The 18,217-nt window shown below is 37.9% G+C and overlaps 1 protein-coding gene across 2 annotated transcripts in view; it reads right to left on the reverse strand.

Moving 5' to 3' along the window:
• Positions 1 to 18,217, reverse strand: part of gpc6a (glypican 6a) — a 178,415-nt gene that overhangs the window by 96,893 nt on the left and 63,305 nt on the right. For both annotated transcript variants that reach the window (XM_055010745.1, XM_055010740.1), the window contains exon 3: positions 9,092 to 9,483. In XM_055010745.1, the coding sequence (XP_054866720.1) occupies positions 9,092 to 9,483 (392 nt within the window). The remainder of the gene's footprint in view (positions 1 to 9,091; positions 9,484 to 18,217) is intronic.

Here is an 18,217-nt window from a genome sequence, read left to right on the forward strand (position 1 = left end):
TCAAGTGTCTGTCTTTGTTGAGGCATGGGATCGCCCGTTGATCTACCCTGACATGTACCATGTTATGTGGCATGTCTGGAGCAGCAGTTGAGGCTGTTTCTTTAATTTACCACGACAAGTGCAAACATGGTAAAAGCCAGAGCCAGGGCTGCTCCATGACTAGGCATAGCGAACCACGAACCGGTTACCATCTCTGGTGGGTACAAGACCCTCATACGCTACATTGTTATCCATCTGCCATGGTGCCTCCTGGATTAAAGCACAGCACTCACCCTCTGTCCGACTGACTCAAAAGGTCTGCAGCCCAGCCTGAATGTCAGAGGCTGACATGTCTCCTGAGGTTGCCAAGAAACCTCTGGACAAATGTCACAACATCGATGCTGACAACCTTCTCTAAGTGCTTGTTAAATAAAGATGTGACGGCGTACACTTTGAATCAAGGTGCAAAAAAGTCCTGATAAGAGCCAGTGTGGGCTGCTGCAGTCAGATGATGTGACATAATTTCATGAGTTCATTACACAGATGCGTGTAAAACTTAAAAGTTATTTCCGTATTTTGTTCTAAATGTCCTCCCACTCAGCACCAGACTGAGTCTGAACCTTTGAGAGTTTGAAATAGAAGGCAGCACATACTGTAAAAATGGAGTATACAGTATATTTCTTTATTATCCTTTCATATCATGTTCTTGTATTTCAGACCACATGCTGTCTTTCATTTTTTCCAACATTCTGTGGTTCACCACAGATCAAAATCTTTTAATTAAAAAGGACATCTTTGGTGCAGCACATTGCCCGATGACGTGCCAACCTTTTTGAGCCAGTTGCCATCTGCCATCACAGCACTGTGGCTGAGGCCTTATCCCCAGCAAGCTGTGTGAGCTGCGAGCCAGGAAGAGAGAAGGAGGCAGACAGAGAGAAAGCGAGGCAGAGGGAGGGAGAGAAGTTTGTCTGGTGCATCTGTATGAGTGGGCCTCGGCTAAGAAACATGGATGGAACATGCTCTCTTATGGAGGAGGTCATTTAATTTGCCCAGAGCAAAATCTGCTGTCAAATTGTTCTAGTTCACTATCTGGTTGTGCAACATATTCATCACAAATACAGATAAAAGACTCTATACTAGATAATATCAGCTTACATTGTAATATATTCTCACTTCCCTAATTATGTTATTTGTTCTCTTCATCTTGTCGTGATGTTTCTTTAATTAGTCGTATGATTTGTATGTAAAGAAATAATGACAGCTAGTTCCTTTTGCTTTGCTTCTCTGTGTAAAAGCATACTGTGGTGCAGGGACACTTCACTGAGTGTGATTCAGTTACACAATCCTACTTTCTAGTTGGCTCCATTTCATTTTTGTTTTCAACTAAGAATAGTTTTCAGATCTGATTACTCTGCCAATTAGTTTTTCCATTAACTGACTAATAGTTTTGTCTGCAAAATATTGAAACACTATGTAAAACGTCCAACCCAGTTCTCTTGAGTCCTTGTTGACTGGACTAAGTAACTCTTATGCTCAACCAACAGTCAACACTATCATATTTGTATTTTTCTTTTTTTTAATGTGTGTGAATTAATTATCTTTGTGTATTTTTGATTGCAAACTTGGTTGCCTCAAATATCCCCTTTAGGGATAAATACTGTATTTCGAAATGAAGCTACTTTAACATAATGTGATGATGAGGAAGCCAACAGCTAAAAGTCACAACACATAAATTAGTGGATGAAAAATGCGCTGTGCTAATTAAACCTTTGCTTAAAGTCTCTTTCCAGTCATTGACTAAACCATTTAAAAAAATCATCTTTATGTATTAAAGTTATATATTTTCAAGTTTTTTTCCTTGAAAATAATTCTTTCCTGCCTTATATGTAACCTTATACCATTACTTCCTGTAGAATGAGCAGATCTATGTCGGCCCTATCTATTTCCCTCTCCACCCATCCCTGTGCTACTCGCTGCAGCTCGTGCACACCAGCTCACGTACAACTCTGCACGAACACTGCAAAGGTAATCTAATCTACACAATGGCAAGCTGGAATGCTGAAGTAATTCAAACATACATGTATAAACTAGAAACTTGATAGAAAATGCTATCAGTAGCCTTTCATCGGGCAAGCGATCATATTTGGCAACTTCAAAAAACATCACACAAGTCAGGTGGTAGTCATTTAAATATATTTCCATCCATTTAGCCCGAATTGTGTCAAAATGGTACTTTAGTCTCAGCTTGCACAACTGAGCGTTGAATGCACTTTTTTGGTTTGCCTTGACAGTGAATGGGATAAACTAATAGATGGCAGCGAGAACAGAAAGCTGAAAAGCAAAAACGAGGCAACTAAGAAAAAATCTATGGAAACCACACGGAACTGATGATGATATTTCTCACATGTCAGCAGAATAATCTGGCAGAGCACTAATCTAAGGTAAATGTTGTGTAAAGATTAGAAACTGTCTTGGAGCTTAATGTGAAATTATCTGACAGTTCGTGGTCGGAAATGAGTGTATAATGAGATCACCGTGGCAGTATAAGCCATCAGGGAAAACAAATCCCTCTGTACAAAATACCCTACTTTCTTCCATCATCGTGACTAAATATGCACCACGGACTAGGCCAGCTTCCCATGGGTATGCAGAGTGAGTGATAAGTGCTCTAAATGCCTGAACTTTAAACCGTTCAAAAGGTCCAAATCCCTGCAATCTTCTCTGAGCAGGTCTTAATGTGGTCGGACTGTATTTTAAGTACCTCCAGGATAAAACTCTTAATGGTCATCATAAACTGTAATCCAGATAGATTCTGCTCTTAATCCAGGATCGAGGTCCAGGAAACTGTTCAGTGCAAGTTGAATGCAATCCCACTTTATGGAGCGATATCTCTGCTGTTCTGACTCGCCTGCATACACTGCTGTGTGTTAGCTGTAATTATATAAGGCTCATCATTCTCAGTGCATCATCCTGCATTAAAGTAAAGTGGAAAATTGGATGGACAGATGGTTGAAAGCAGTCATTTTAAAGAAAAAGCTCCATTTTGTCATTTTAAAACCTTGGGTTTTGACAATTTAATGATTAATTTGGCTATTTGAGCTGGAGCGTTAATGGAAGCTTGTTAAAGTTCCTCACCAGGGGCCATTACAGCATGCAACAATTCACATAAAAAGTGGCCTCAAGCCCTGTGGCAGAGACAAGACGACCGTTTCTGCAAATATTTACTCCTCAGAGACCACTAGGTATTTTCAAGTGGTCAACAATGGTCGCTAAATCTCAACATTTAAGCTAATAACATGGAAAGAAATCCTTAAAATGCTCAGATTAAATGGAAGACTGTCTGTAAATGGACTTTGTGGTGAGGCTGTTATGAAACCAGCAAGCAAATTCTGCTTAATAATCCATCAGGAACAATGATGCACAATTCTAAATTATAAAAGATACATAACTACATCTACAGCTCACAACTGCTTTCATCATCAGCTGATTCCCTGGTTATTAATGGATTCAACATTTGGTCTGTAAGATTCTGACTTGTGAGAAATGCTCACTACAGTTTGCCAGAGTCCAGGGTGATGACTTCAGTCGAGCACTCAAAGACACATTCTTTAAAATAATGTAAGACAGAGAAATGTAGCAAATCCTCACATTTGATCAGGTAGAACCAGAGAATAATTGGAGTTCTTGCTGAAATTCACTTATTAACAATGCTTGCAGATTTATTTCCTGTTGCTCAAACCATGGATTAATTGACTAAACACTGCAGCTCTGCATATAACCTCTTGCTGTCAAAATATCACACCAACCTCGGTGTGATATTTGACAGCAACCTCACTTTTGAACCCCACATTAATCAGATCACCAAAACTGCCTATTTCCATCTCCGCAACGTCGCCCGTCTCCGCCCCTTCCTCTCCTTCTCAGCCGCTGAAACCCTCATTCATGCCTTCGTCACTTCCCGCCTTGACTACTGCAATAGCGTTCTCTTCGGCTCCACCTCCAAAGTTCTCAATAAACTTCAACTCATTCAAAACTCTGCTGCCCGACTCCTCACCCGAACCTGTTCTCACGACCATATCACACCCGTCCTGCGGAACCTCCATTGGCTCCCCATTTCACACCGCATCCAGTACAAACTGCTTCTCCTCACCTTCAAGTCCATCCATAATCTAGCCCCCTCTTACCTTACCGATTTGCTCCTCCCCTACACCCCCCCCAGGAATCTCCGTTCCTCCCACACAAACCTCCTTTCCATCCCGCACAGGACCAGCCGGCGACATTGGGGGGACAGAGCCTTCGCCATTGCCGCCCCCACACTCTGGAACTCACTCCCCCATGCCCTCCGTGACTGCACCAACCTCACCACATTTAAATCCCTTTTAAAGACTCACCTTTTTAGATCTGCTTTCCTTAAGTGATTCTGTATTTTATCTTGAACTTGTTTACTATCTACTGATTTTAATTATCTGTTTTGTTCTATCTTATTGTATTTTATGTACAGCGTCTTTGAGCTTTTGGAAAAGCGCTTTATAAATAAAATTTATTATTATTATATAATGATTATGGATGCTTTCTGCTGTCAATATCTTAACTTTTTCTTTTCTTAAGTATGCTCTTAAAGAACCAGGCTGCAGGATTTAGTGGTATTTGGCAGTGAGGTTCCAGGTTGTGCTGGTCATTGTCTTTATTATATCTTCATTTTTAGCCTTATTCTACTTTTATATTGCTTGTCTTGCTTCCTCCAGGCCTCATTTGTATCTAGCTGCTCTGACACATACATTTCACTGATGAGGGATCATAAAAGTTTATTTTATTTTATCTGATCTTATCTTGCATGCAAAAATGTATAGAAGAATCTATTGTAGTTGAGGATAAAAACATGAAATGGCCTCTCAAGAGCCAGTGTTTGATTCTGTGCCACTCTATCGCAGATCCACTTTACATTTAGATACGAAGGACTCATTCTACGCTATAGAAAAAATGAAGAGTACACACTAATGAAACAAGAAATATAGAAATAATACATGAACTTTCTGCAAATAGATTCCTTTAAATGTTCGGCACTTGTCCTTTAAAGGCCGGACTTTTACTTGAAAAGGAATATTTGTACATTTCTGTATTAGTGCTTTAACATAAGTGCCTAAATGCATCCTCCACTGCTGCTACATCTACAGAATGATAAGAACACAGTATTCCACCTGTGTCACCGCAGTCCAGCTCAGAGGTATGTTTCACCACCATTTGCTCACAAGTGGTTTGCTAAAATAACACACAGAGCAAAATAACCAAACACTGATTTATGGAATTTATTAATTGCAGCAGAAAAGCCACTGAAATTTAGTAAATTCTGCCACAAAGCACATAGAAGTCCCTGTTGCTTATGGATGTGAAACTGAACAGCACCCTGTATTTAACACTGCGCTTACACCTAAAATTGGCACGTACTCTCCGACTGTGCAGTAAGGAGATGCAAGAGGCTGCTTGTCACTGAAAGCAGCGAGTACAGAGGGTGATTCTCAGGTCAAGGTGATTTGTCATGTCAAGCAACTTTTCACCTCCAGTTCTATGGCTGTTCACCAGTCTGACAGCCTTCAGCAATGCCACACTGTTTCCTGGCTCCACTTCATAATTGATGAGGAGGCAGGGAATATGGGATTTGATCCAGAGTGGCGGTGCTTTCTAGGGCCCAGGACAGATGTGTGGAGGTGCTCGTTTTTTAACTCTTCATCTGAAATGGCTTCTGCCGCTGAGCGAAGGTGGAGTGGAAGCTCAGTGGTAAGCTAAAAAGACATAATGAGCATTAAAGAGGATTGACTTCTCAGAGATCATATATGGCAGCGGGGTACGGTAAGGAGGATATAGCGCTTTAATATGTACATTCTATCATGCCGCACAATCCACAATCCTCCATATTAATGCGAGAACAGGGGGTACAGTGGGGTGGTGGTAATACATCAAGATTATGGTTCACACTCAGAGACAATCATAAAAGTTGACAATGGTTTAGTATCTGGTCTAGAATATGAAGTTAGACTTTTTTCTTGGATGTAAAGGTATTATAGCTTTTATTTTGACATCCATTAAAAATGAGAAAATGTATCCCTAAGCTTTAAAAATACATTTATAATCTTTAGTGTTTGATAATACTACAGATAAATATATCTGTTTTTCAGAATCTAATAAATCAGTTTCTCAAACCACACTACATTCAGTGTCACATTATCAAATTCACTTTATTCATGGAATTTTCCATGTACACATTTTTTAAGAAAAGAAAAAAAGACTATATTAAAGTTAAACATTGCCAACAAACCCCTTATAATATGAATTACAATTTATCATTTTTGTGTGTAAAGATTACACAGCTTACTATGGCATGCATTATCTAAATATAGGGGTCAATTTTTGTAACATAGTTGACATTTGTGCTGTTTTTAGGCCTAAAATCAACATTGCCGCCTATAATCAAACACCACATGGCATGTTTTACGGAAAGTTTCTTCTAAAATATATATACAGTTGATTAAAATTGAAATTGAAAGCTATTTATAAAGATATAGTCGTAAACCTGTTGACATGCCATAAATCCACACTACTTTATATTAAATAACTCAGAAAGCCTTGGAGTCTGGTCAGTCTTTTCTTCAGGAGGAAATGACATCATGTGGAGCAGGTCATGTGATCTGGAATTAACACACTTCCTTGAGAGGTGTTTTTGTAATGGGGAACTTAGTTGAAAGTGATTTCTCAAACACAGATACAGTTTGTTATTTTCCATATAAAATGTGATATATTGCCAAAAAAGAAATATCTGTCATGATTATCTCAACTTAATAAAAAGAACACAATCGAAACAATTTTTGAATAAGCTCATTTTATTATTGTTTAGTTAATTAGAAGGTGGTTGATATTAAATTCGGATGGTTATTAAGTTGACATTTTAGTGATATCAAGACAATGTCAAAAGACAATTAATAGGCACTTTATTTAATGATTAATCATTTCAGTCATTTAAATGCCAAGAAGTTAGATGGCTGCAGTTTTTTAAATAGAAGAGTTTTCAACTTGTTTTGGTGATGAAAATAAAATACTTGTGAGTACTGGACTGAAAATTACTGTGGATTCTAGGAAGTCAGCAAGAAACTAACTGGCAGTATATTCAACAGTGGAAACAACTGTTAGGCCTACACAGCGTTGACTGTGTAGACTTAGAACAAACAGCATTTTTTTTTTTACATTTATACGTGGTCATATAGCAAAGTTCTCTCATAATTAATGTATTAAATTCTGCTCACAATCCACCCTGTTCTATGATCTGTCTCTGCTTAACGAAGGGAGCAAAGCCTCCAACATAAAAGTGATTAGAGTTCTTTCTCAAACTGTGCACATCTCATTTATTTTTTGCCCTGTCACTCCTGCTCCTTTCTTTCTTTCTTTCTTCTTTGCTCTTCTGACAATTTGTCTCCCCTGTTCAATTGAAAGGGACACCGAGCTGGGAGCTAAAAAGCAGACAAAAATCACCACCAAAGTCTGGAGACATCCTTAAAACCTGACATTTGAACCTGTGAAAAACTAGAGTTTTATATAATTTGGATCTAATAGCAGACCAAGAATGATAATTTTGGAAGGACCAGCAACTTTCCATGTTGAAACTGTCATGATGGGATTATGGGTTATTGAATGGAATCATTTGATGAAGAGGTGGCGAAAAATAACTAATTTTACTTTCTATTTTTAGAGACAATTCCATGATTGTCACATTGTCGAAGTGATGAAGAAAGCATTTAGCAAACATTGACTTCAGTGAGTGCTTTTTTATTTTGTGTTCATAAGAAATCCAGCATGCTTTAAATTGTGTTTGATAAAGATTCACAAAATCCAATACTGATGATGGATGTAAATGGGAGAAAAAAAACCAAAAACTTCTTAAATCTTAAATTCTATTTTGGTGAACTAAGCTGTATAAATCTGCCATCTTTACACACTTTTGTCCACTGTGAGTTTTCTGAGAAACCCATCCTGTATAAACCTTTAATAAAAAGTAGACTTAATAGAATCTTAAGGTAAAATACTGTAATACTGCTGCTTTTTGCATGTATTTTGATGCAATAGAACAGAGCTCGTTCCAGGAGTTAGGCAATATCGCAAACAGCAAACAGCTGTGGTTATATAATGTTTTTTTTTTTTAGTTTTGACATCCATAATAGGACTGTTGCATAACTTTCCATGTTTAACATGAAATTACAAAAAGAAAAAACATATCGACTAAGCCTTTAAAAACACATTTCTAATCTTTATTGTTTGATAATACTTTCAAAATATGTTTGTTTTTTTGGAATCTAATCAACCAAAACAAACTGCTATCATTATCTCACTACTAAATTCCCTGTCAGCATGGAGTTTTTGTTACACAAGTTGTCAAAAAAAACAAAACAAAAAAGAAGCAACAAAATGACAAAAGCAAGATGAACCACTGCAAACAAAACCCCATCAGGAATCTCAGGGGAAATGTGATGCGCTTTAATTTTCTTCTTTTTTACAAAGCTTTTTCTCTGTGGGTAATTCTCCTGAAATGTGGAGCAAACAGTGCACTGCGTACGCTACCATTCATATGAAAAACATCACAAACTGGCCACCCACACCCAGAGATCAAGTGCATCCAAAAATCAGATCTGCATGTGGACTCAAAATGTTTGCTCTTTATTTCTGAGCTTTCAATAAATAATTCAGATGCGATGTAATTCTAAACGAGCGTGATGTAAAGACCACAGAAGAGCTTTGAGAGCAGAAGGAATAGTGCAGGTAAATCCAAAAAATGTAGAAGTGAACTGTACAGCAGAAAGGAGCATTAATGTGAATGATTACATGTTGCTCTTGTGTGTGAGTTAACATTAGTCAGAATAATCACATAATATAGACAACAATCATTTATAGCCTCATGAAAACAATCTTGCATTCAAGAAGAGAAATATTCCATTGCAGGCATAACAAGGCTTTTTGGAAGCTTACTGTTGTATATTAAAGCCAAAAAAACAACAGAATTCAACAGCATAGAATCACTGAACAGCTGTGCAACAGTCAAATTAGCCATGAGAATAAAAATGAAACTCACCTTAGCGACCCTGTTGGCGACCTCCCGACCCACCATTAGCCCCTGGACAAACGTCCGTGCAGCGATGAAGGCCCTGGTGACCTGGGCTTTCAGTTTCCTGGGCACATCTCCAAAAGGTTTGAGCTGATCTGTGTATTTACTGACGCACTCCAGGTAGTCATCTGTGAAGTGGTACTGGGAATTGAGCAGCTGGAACATGCGCTCCAGCAGCCGGGACCAGAAGTCATTCAGCATCTCCTCCAGGTTGACGTTGCCCCCTGTGTAGTAGCGCTTTAGCTCAGTGAACAGGTCCTGGAATACCTCAGAGTTCTGCATATACAGCTTCCCGTATGTCCGCGTGAACATACTGTTGAGAGACTTCTCAGAATTGTCCAGCAGCTCCAAGAAAAACTCTACATGAATGGACAGTTTGGGGAGAGGAGGAGAGGGGAGGGAAAGGACATGCAGCTGGGTCATTAGGTGGATATTTACAGTATCTGATTTCTCTTCCAACAATATAAACCTAAAAAAAAATGGCTTCACAAGCATTAGAGCATAATCTACTCAAGGTGCTGTTGTTGTATACACTGTAATTTAATGGCTTCTTATATGGCTCCGTCTCCACATACAGGAGCAACGTATAGCAGCCAACAATAGGTATTTGATTATGTGAAGAAAGTCAGTCCAAAGCATTAATAATTTAATAGCAGAAATAATGGGCCACAAGGACTATGAATGATTAATGTAAAGGTTCTGATTGCATACTGTAACAAAATATTCATAAGTTTTAGACACAGACACTAGTATACATTATCATCCTGAGCACCCACCATTATTCCCAGACGCATTAGTTTCTCACTGAAACAATTTATTTGTCCACTGAGGCAGCTGGCCTATGAGCCTATAATTGAATATTGGGTTACAGGAGCTTCATTCGCTTAGAGATATCTGAAGAGAAAATTTCACTGCAGGACAAGCACATCTATTTAATTTCTATTATTACATTTGCCATTGATTCAGTATATACACCACTATGCAGTGCTGGCGCTGAAAAATTAAATTTCTAACAAATGTTTTTCGGCATGAAATTTTAATTCTTCTTACTTTTCACAGGCAAATGATCTAGAATTAATCTGCATTCAAAACACATGCTGTATTACTCAGTGTGGTGTTTATCCACATTATATAGGATAAGGGGTCTAGCTAGCGTTGGCCATCTTTCACACACCCAAATGTGGCGATGGCAAAGAAACAGACTGTGAAAATCCAACAGCAAGTAGGCCTTTGACCTCATCACTCTATAAATTACACAGCAATATGAGTCACAACACGACTTAACGTACGGAGTCATGCAGGAAATCACAGATGGAACAAAGAAATCTCCAACGATAACCCTCAAATGTATGGACCAAATCAAATGACAGAAAGAACATTGTCGGTAGGATCCAAACATGCAAACTCCCTGGAGAACGCTAATGTAAATGTTTCTCCTTTATTGCCATTGCAAATTTACCCAATAAATACACAAGCCAAAGATATATAAAAGATAAAAACACTGATCTCTTGAAAATCAGTATTAATAACATCAATTGGTGTTTATTTGCTGATTTACATTATACTACCAGACACAGACGTGGAGATACACAAATACAACAATGCTATTCATATTTAACATTCAGAGCAATCATATTATTGTTTCTTTGTCATCTGCCCAAGTGGCTTTCTTCCATGTGAGCACCTGATCTCTGGAGTATTAACTCAGCCAGCAAAGAGAAAAATAGAGAGAAACAAGTCGAATTAGCAGGGGAGCCTCACTGCAGCCTGGCTAATAGGATCCCATGTTCCTGAGTGCAAGGGCGTAAATGTTGAGAAGATCATAACACATCTCTCCAAGCACAAATGTCAAATATTCCTCCACCCTCCTTTGTAAACAAACACACTGCAGACATTTCACGAGTCACGCTTGTTAATAAACCATTTGAGGGCTCCTCTCCCGGCTGGGTATTCTGAGTTGGCTGACATTTCTTTGCATGGTTAATGATAACAGTCACAACCTTACATGGTGGTCATGTCTTGTTCTAATAATAGATTTCCCTTCTCTGATAATATGACGAAACCATGAGGCAAAATGAATCGGTTCACATGGTATTTATAGCAAGGCAAAGAGTATGTAACCAAGGACAACAAACATCTAAAAATCATGAGGACTATTTATGAACACACTTAATCTGCAGTTAAAAATATGAATTTATTTTTCATTTTGTTCACTTATTGTATGTTGTTAATAGAAACAGGGTATTATGACATGATTCCTTAATACAGGCTATATATCAAATTTACCAAAATGCCTATCATGCTGGTAATTTTTGAAAAAAAAACACACACAAAAAGAACCAGAAATATTAAAAAAAATCAACACAGTTACCATTTTGGTTAATTGTAAGTATAAGTATTTCAGATCCTCATGGGGAAAGTCAGTGTTGAAATGAACTACTGACCATGTCAAGTGGAAAAAAAAACACTCTCTCTGCAGCTGTGTTGATGAGTCTGACACTGAGATCACAATCCTGAAGCGTGCATAATAATCCACTGTTGTGCAGAGTGTACATAACCACTAGTGTGAATGTCTGTTCTGTAATATAGCCTATCTGCATAAACTCTGTTCTATATGCTAATGTTACCAGCAGTTTGCTTTCATTCTGCTGATACTGGAGAGAGTTTATGTTAACATTTTAACATGTGCCTTTTGACAAGCTGTATATTCCTGGTCCTTTTATTTTGCAGATAGCCAAATCTCTCTAGTCTCTACTGAAATGCCACAGCATGGCCACACCTTAAACAGCCTGGAGACCGATCCTTCGTCACACATTCTAGTTTCTTTGCTACTGAATGACCTGCCATTACACCAACATTTGTTTAAATATTACGAGCCTGCAGGGCCTTTTTCATTCCATTTTTCCAATTAGACCTGAATCAAGGACATGTAAGCCCCTGTGTATTGTGCATGCTATATTGTATCTGTGTTACCATTAAAAGCGCTCTCCAGATGGGTAATAAATGTGAAAACTCAAAAGCAACACTGCGCTATTTATTGATTGTAATGGGGATAATTGCATGCCAGAAAAGTTTATAATTATTTATATTACTTAATTATATTCCAAAATATGTCTGAATATTTGGCCTGGGGGGATCAAAGAATAAATGTCATAACAATTGGTTAGCCAAGTGATTTATTTATTGGTACTTGATATGGTGAAGTCCAAACTAATTCAGAAATTCTTCCAAATTATGACATGATAAGCTTTCACAATTTGAAATTTCATCAATTAGAAAAGTGCAAATATACTTCATTATAAATTATAATGAAGTATATTTGCACTTTTCTTGTCTTCATTAAATACAATAACACTCATATGTCTGTGGAATAGGTTGAAACAAAACTATGACATTTTTTGATGTTCCAATCATTCATGAAAAATGATGCCGTCCCATACAATTATTCCCATGTAACAAATTGACTACCGTATTTTCGCGACCATAAGGCGCACCGTATTAAAAGGCGCAGTCTCAGTTCCGGGTGCTATTTCTGTATTTAACACATACATAAGGCGCACCGGATTATAGAGCGCGTGCATGGTAAAACATACCTGTACTAGCTTAAAACATGCATGCTAGCGTGTGTTTTAAAAAAGGCAGCGGAAGCAAAACTGAGTTCAGTTGTACTTTATTGAAGTATTTAGCAATGTTTTCACGTTGTTTTTTGATCAGTCCTCATTCACAAATCCATCAAAGTCCTCATCTTCTGTATCCGAAATGAACAGCTGGGCTAGTTCCCCATGGAACACGCCAGGTTCCCGCTCGTCATTGTCAGAGTCAGTCTCGTTGCCGTGCGGCTCCTCATAAATGATGCCGGCTTTTGCGAGAGCTCGAACAACAGTGCAAGCAGACACGTTAGCCCAAGCATCCGCAATCCATTCACAAATTGTGGCGTAACTCGCCCGGCGCTGCCTCCCAGTCTTAGTAAAACTGTGTTCGCCATCTGTCATCCATCGCTCCCACGCCGTTCGCAACTTCACTTTGAACGCCCTGTTTACACCGATGTCCAGCGGTTGGAGTTCCTTCGTCAAGCCTCCCGGAATGATAGCAAGCTCCGAGTTCATTTGCTGCACTTGGTTTTTCACAGCGGCTGTGAGATGGACGCGCATGGAGTCACAGATCAACAGGGACGGTGACGCCAAACCCATGTTGTTTTGCATAATGCACATACTGGCACTATATACCAACTGGGGGCGTGTCTTTAGCGTCTTCTTTCACGCCCACACTTCCCCCTTTAACGTTCTCATACTGTCCTCTGTCACGTCCGCCTTTTCTCTATATAAGAAGCGTGTCAGCAGGAAATGCTCTCAGTCAGTCAAGCGGAGCTGATCAAAGTCACACAACAACATTTACACATTTTGGAACTCGGTGCACACATAAGACGCACCGCATTATAAGGCGCTCCGTCTATTTTGGAGAAAATTTAAGACTTTTAAGTGCGCCTTATGGTCGCGAAATCACGGTAGTAGAAAGTGTCAAGATGAATCGTATTGAGAAGAAAATTCTTAATGACATGAGTGGTCAGAAAGAGATCACACACTGTTCTGTGGAGTTGTGTGAAGTGACGGTTAAAAGATAATAAATATATAATACGACCTATCAAATAAGCCAAAGATGTAGACCACATAAATGACCCTGATAGCGCTTTACTTGTGCAGGAATAAACCAGTGGTGACTGACAACAACCTCAAGCGTTACCATGATTACATGCAGCTGACTACAACCAGCTGTGGTCACATTGTTTAGACTGGGGTTATTGATTTCACCATCAAAAATATGTCAAATGAAATTAATTAACTGACTTTATGGACCAAATCCTAAAATATATTCAGCACCAGGTTCTTGTATCCATGCAGCTCCAGGATAGATCTCTGCAGAGGTGTAGGTGATTGCACTCTTCTCTTTCTGGTGCTGAGGACTAATGATAGCAACCCTGGTTGATTGATCCTGTTGGGTGTGAGGTTCAGCTCCCCCAGAAGCCACTTGAAGGACTTTTAGACACAATCTTCTTCACACCACTGACTGTGATTACAGTGTCTGTGCCCATTTCGAATAACGCCGGGAAATCCTTCTTTTCTTCTCAAAGTTAACTTACGGCTTCTTTTCAGATAACCAGATAATCAGTTTTAGCAAATAACAAGAGTGTATAGTCACGTATTCTAATGAGCAGCTACTATTAAATAACACCACCTGTTTTTTTTTTTTTTTCATTTTTTGCATACTTGTTGGGTTTTTGTGTGATTTCAAGGTCTTTTACCTGGAAAACAGTGTGTACTAAGAGTTTCAACCAGCAGCCACAGCTTGCCAACTCATGAACTGCTCAGTGAATTGCTCTCTACAGGCCAAAGTACATATTTGGCAGGGAATTATCATTGAGAGTTATTGACCTTGGATAACATTCAACCACTGGGCCTTCGGGGTCTCAATACTTGGAAACATGTCCATACATGTGTGTAGGCTTACAGACACAGTACATTAGGAATCATCCCACATTCAAACCTCTCAAGTGATGAAGGTTGTTTGAAACAGAATAAGTTGGAAAACATGCAGCAAGAAAATCAAAAAATTACAGAAAAATTGCCTTGTTATTGAAATGCAGTTTAATTTAACAAACTTGGCTCATTTTAAAAGAAGAAAAATATTAAGAATTTCAGAAAATCCGTGATATTAGAAAGTGTTTCAAAAAACATACATATGGCATTAATTTGATTATTATTGATGATAAGACTGTAAGAGTAAAATAGTCATAATTCTTGCATTATAAAAAACAATTAATATAATAATTTGCTATCAATCCAAATAAAAATATTACATAAAATAGGATTTGTTGGGTTTCTTTGTTTAAAATGTGTAAGGTCTTCAACATACTATGTGGAGTGCTATAAGATGACATATGTTGTGAATTGTGAATTAATGCTAGAATAAATCTAAAAACCTAAAAAATAAGATATTTCATTTTTCAAAATGTGAAGCCAATGTGGGATAAACACTTATTTAAAGACAAATGATTTTTGATCTCTTTTCTTCTCTCTAAATGAACTGTTTTGCAACAAGAGTTTTAAAAAAAAAAAAAATAACAAGCAACATGAATGTATTGGTCTGTAGACTTCTTCAGGAATATAAATCTAATAATAACCTTTTATTTTCCATATTATTGATTCACTATTATGTAATATCTTAGTTATGTAACATACAATATCTTTTACTTCTGTTAGGTGTACAAAAAGATTTGTTACATAAACCTGATGTATTAGAAACATTATTATTATTATTATTATTATTATTATTATTATTATTATTATTATTATTATTATTATTATTATTATTATTATTATTATTATTATTATTATTATTATTATCATCATTAATCATTTTGTCATCTTAGGGCTTTTTTCCCAGGGGAAACCAGAATGAATAATAATTTATTATAATAAAACGGTGCCAAAGTAAAGCTTCTCATTAGTGTGAGTCATAACTGAGGATGGACTTTTCACATTACATACAAAATATACACAGAGTCACTACCCTTGAAGTAATTCTAAGTGTGAAGAATCAATTTTCACTGAGAGCAGTGTGAAGTTCTCCTTTGATAACTGGCCTAATTACTGTAAATAATTATGATGATTAATAAAGGTGACCTCTCTGTTGCTCTGATAATAGTGTTTTATCCACAAAAGGAAGCATGCACTCACCCAGGAATTTTTACTTCACATTCTTTGAAAAACATTCATTTTTTTACTGCCTTGAACAATGGAATCTTTCATTCTTAGTACGGTTAATTAAGACCAAATTTCAATTAATGGTCCAAGAGTCTTCGATGGCCAGAGGGTAGTTATTGTACAGAGCTTACCAAGAATCCTTACATTCTTATATATTTTAGGCTGATAATGTAATACATTTTGAAATGAGTCAGGGAGATAGAGAACTGCCTGTCTAATGGCCACAGGAAGTTCAATGTTTGACTGTTTCCCCTGTATAAAAAGATAAATAATACATTTTGCTAAAGAGGGAATTTGTTGGGTCTCTCCTGATACTATTGGAAGGTCATGACTTTTCTATATAAAGTAGTGTCAGATTTATTGATATCAGGATTTGGTGCTATAGAAAAAAAATCATTCTAAAAAACACAGTGACATATCATAAAATGAAGACAACTCAGACTGACATATTTTCTCACCTCCTGCGAACAAGTTAACACTATATACATCACCCTAAATATACATTATTTGAAGCTTTCATCTACCAGTATACTTCGATGACTCATCATCTGCCCAGCTTTGTGTTTGATATTGATCAGAACACTTCAATCTCTGACAGCCGCATTGATTTTTTCTAACATTCGCTTCATTTTCAAGTGGAAAATACGACAAGTTTTTCTAACAGATTAACTCAAGTGAACCATTTCACCTGCGAGTTAACGGTGTTGAATGTCTGTCTAAGGTGCTTCTTCTGTGCCACAAGTGAGATATGAAACTGCAGTAAATGATGGGGATCTCCTTAAACACAAAGGTGAATCAAGTTCAACACATATCATTTAACCAAGGGAGGAAATGTGACAGGAAATGTGACCGTTGTGTTGTGAGTTTGAAACATGAACAAAAAAAAAAAAAAACACCTCCCGTGTTGAAGTCTAATGCTGTGTCATCCTACTTATGGAGAATGGTCTGACTACACCTCATTATCATTCCACTATAGGAGGAAATGCTCTTATTTGTTTGTATTTGTTTAAATCAGTCACAACTGTCTCAGCCAGTACTAAGTCCAATAGTGACCGGGGAACTGTTTTGGTTGAACATTAAAATGGCTTAATCAAGCAGTGTTGCCTTGTTGCAAATCTAAATACACTGCAAAATGTGACATTTTCAACACGTGGGTTACTGTTTGGAGGTTTTTGTTGGAGACAGCGAATTTATACACATAGTCTACACCAGGGGAGTCAGACTAAGCTTAAACAGAACCAGCTCGTATGACGTGTTGCCTGATCAGGTTGGGCATTAAAAGTGCTTACGCTTATCCTCAACAACCAGGCCTGAAAGTGGAAAGTAGTGGAGCCGGCTCTCATTGAGAGGAGAGAGATGCAGTATTGTTTAAATACGGCAATAACGGCACAGGCTTTCAGACTCTCCTGGAAGGCATTTATAGTGCTGCCCTCAGCTAACACAGAGAGCTGCTGTGGGCCAATCACTGTGTGAAGCTGGTGTGAATGTCAGATTATCAAGTTTGGATAGAAAGAGAAATGGCTGCACAAAATCATCCGACTTGGCAAAAGTGTGGAATTTGCAAAGCTATTTAACCATCCAGCTTGGCAGTTCTGAATAATCATATTGTAAAATGCTGTATTATTTATTAAGATGATGCCAGTATCATCTGATGTGGAAAAATTTATGAATCTTCACCCTAACCCCCCTTTATTCAAAATGTCATCAGATCTGTGAGCAATATTGAAGCTGAAAATATACTGGTCACCTTCAGTGCTGACCAGTAAATTATGCTGGACTAGCACTTAACCACATCTCTGACCTTTTGAGCCCCTATGATCCGGATCATCTTACAGACACGGTCGGTGTTCCATATTCCAGGTTGAAGAAAAAGGTGTCGCATTTCAGCTACTGTTATGTTCTATGTGCCACTATACCACAGTGGAACAGGGTAATAAATTATCTGAATACTTGGTTCTGCAAAGACATCTTCTCAAATACTGAAAGCTTTGAAAAGTATTAAAAATGTTAACAGCAACAGCATTTGCTTCACAAGCAAGCTTTCATATGAAGGTGGAGAGAGAGCTGGCAGTGGACCCTGTTACTGAGATGACGCGTGTCATGTGACCGCTTCATGGCCTATTGAGGCCACTGCTGGTGGAGAAACTGGCAGTCTACAAAATGCACTTCTTCTTTGATTGCAAGGCACTGAACCCAGCACCCGGTGTTTACCTTTGATTTCTGAAATTGCTGGCAAAACACAAAGCACACTATGTATAAAAGGCTGTGTATGGCATGTGTATAACAGAAATTTTACAGAGCATTTTTATAGTCAGTCACAACTGAATTTCAT

Source organism: Amphiprion ocellaris, chromosome 1 (genome assembly GCF_022539595.1).
Source record: "Amphiprion ocellaris isolate individual 3 ecotype Okinawa chromosome 1, ASM2253959v1, whole genome shotgun sequence".
Lineage (NCBI taxonomy): Eukaryota > Metazoa > Chordata > Actinopteri > Pomacentridae > Amphiprion > Amphiprion ocellaris.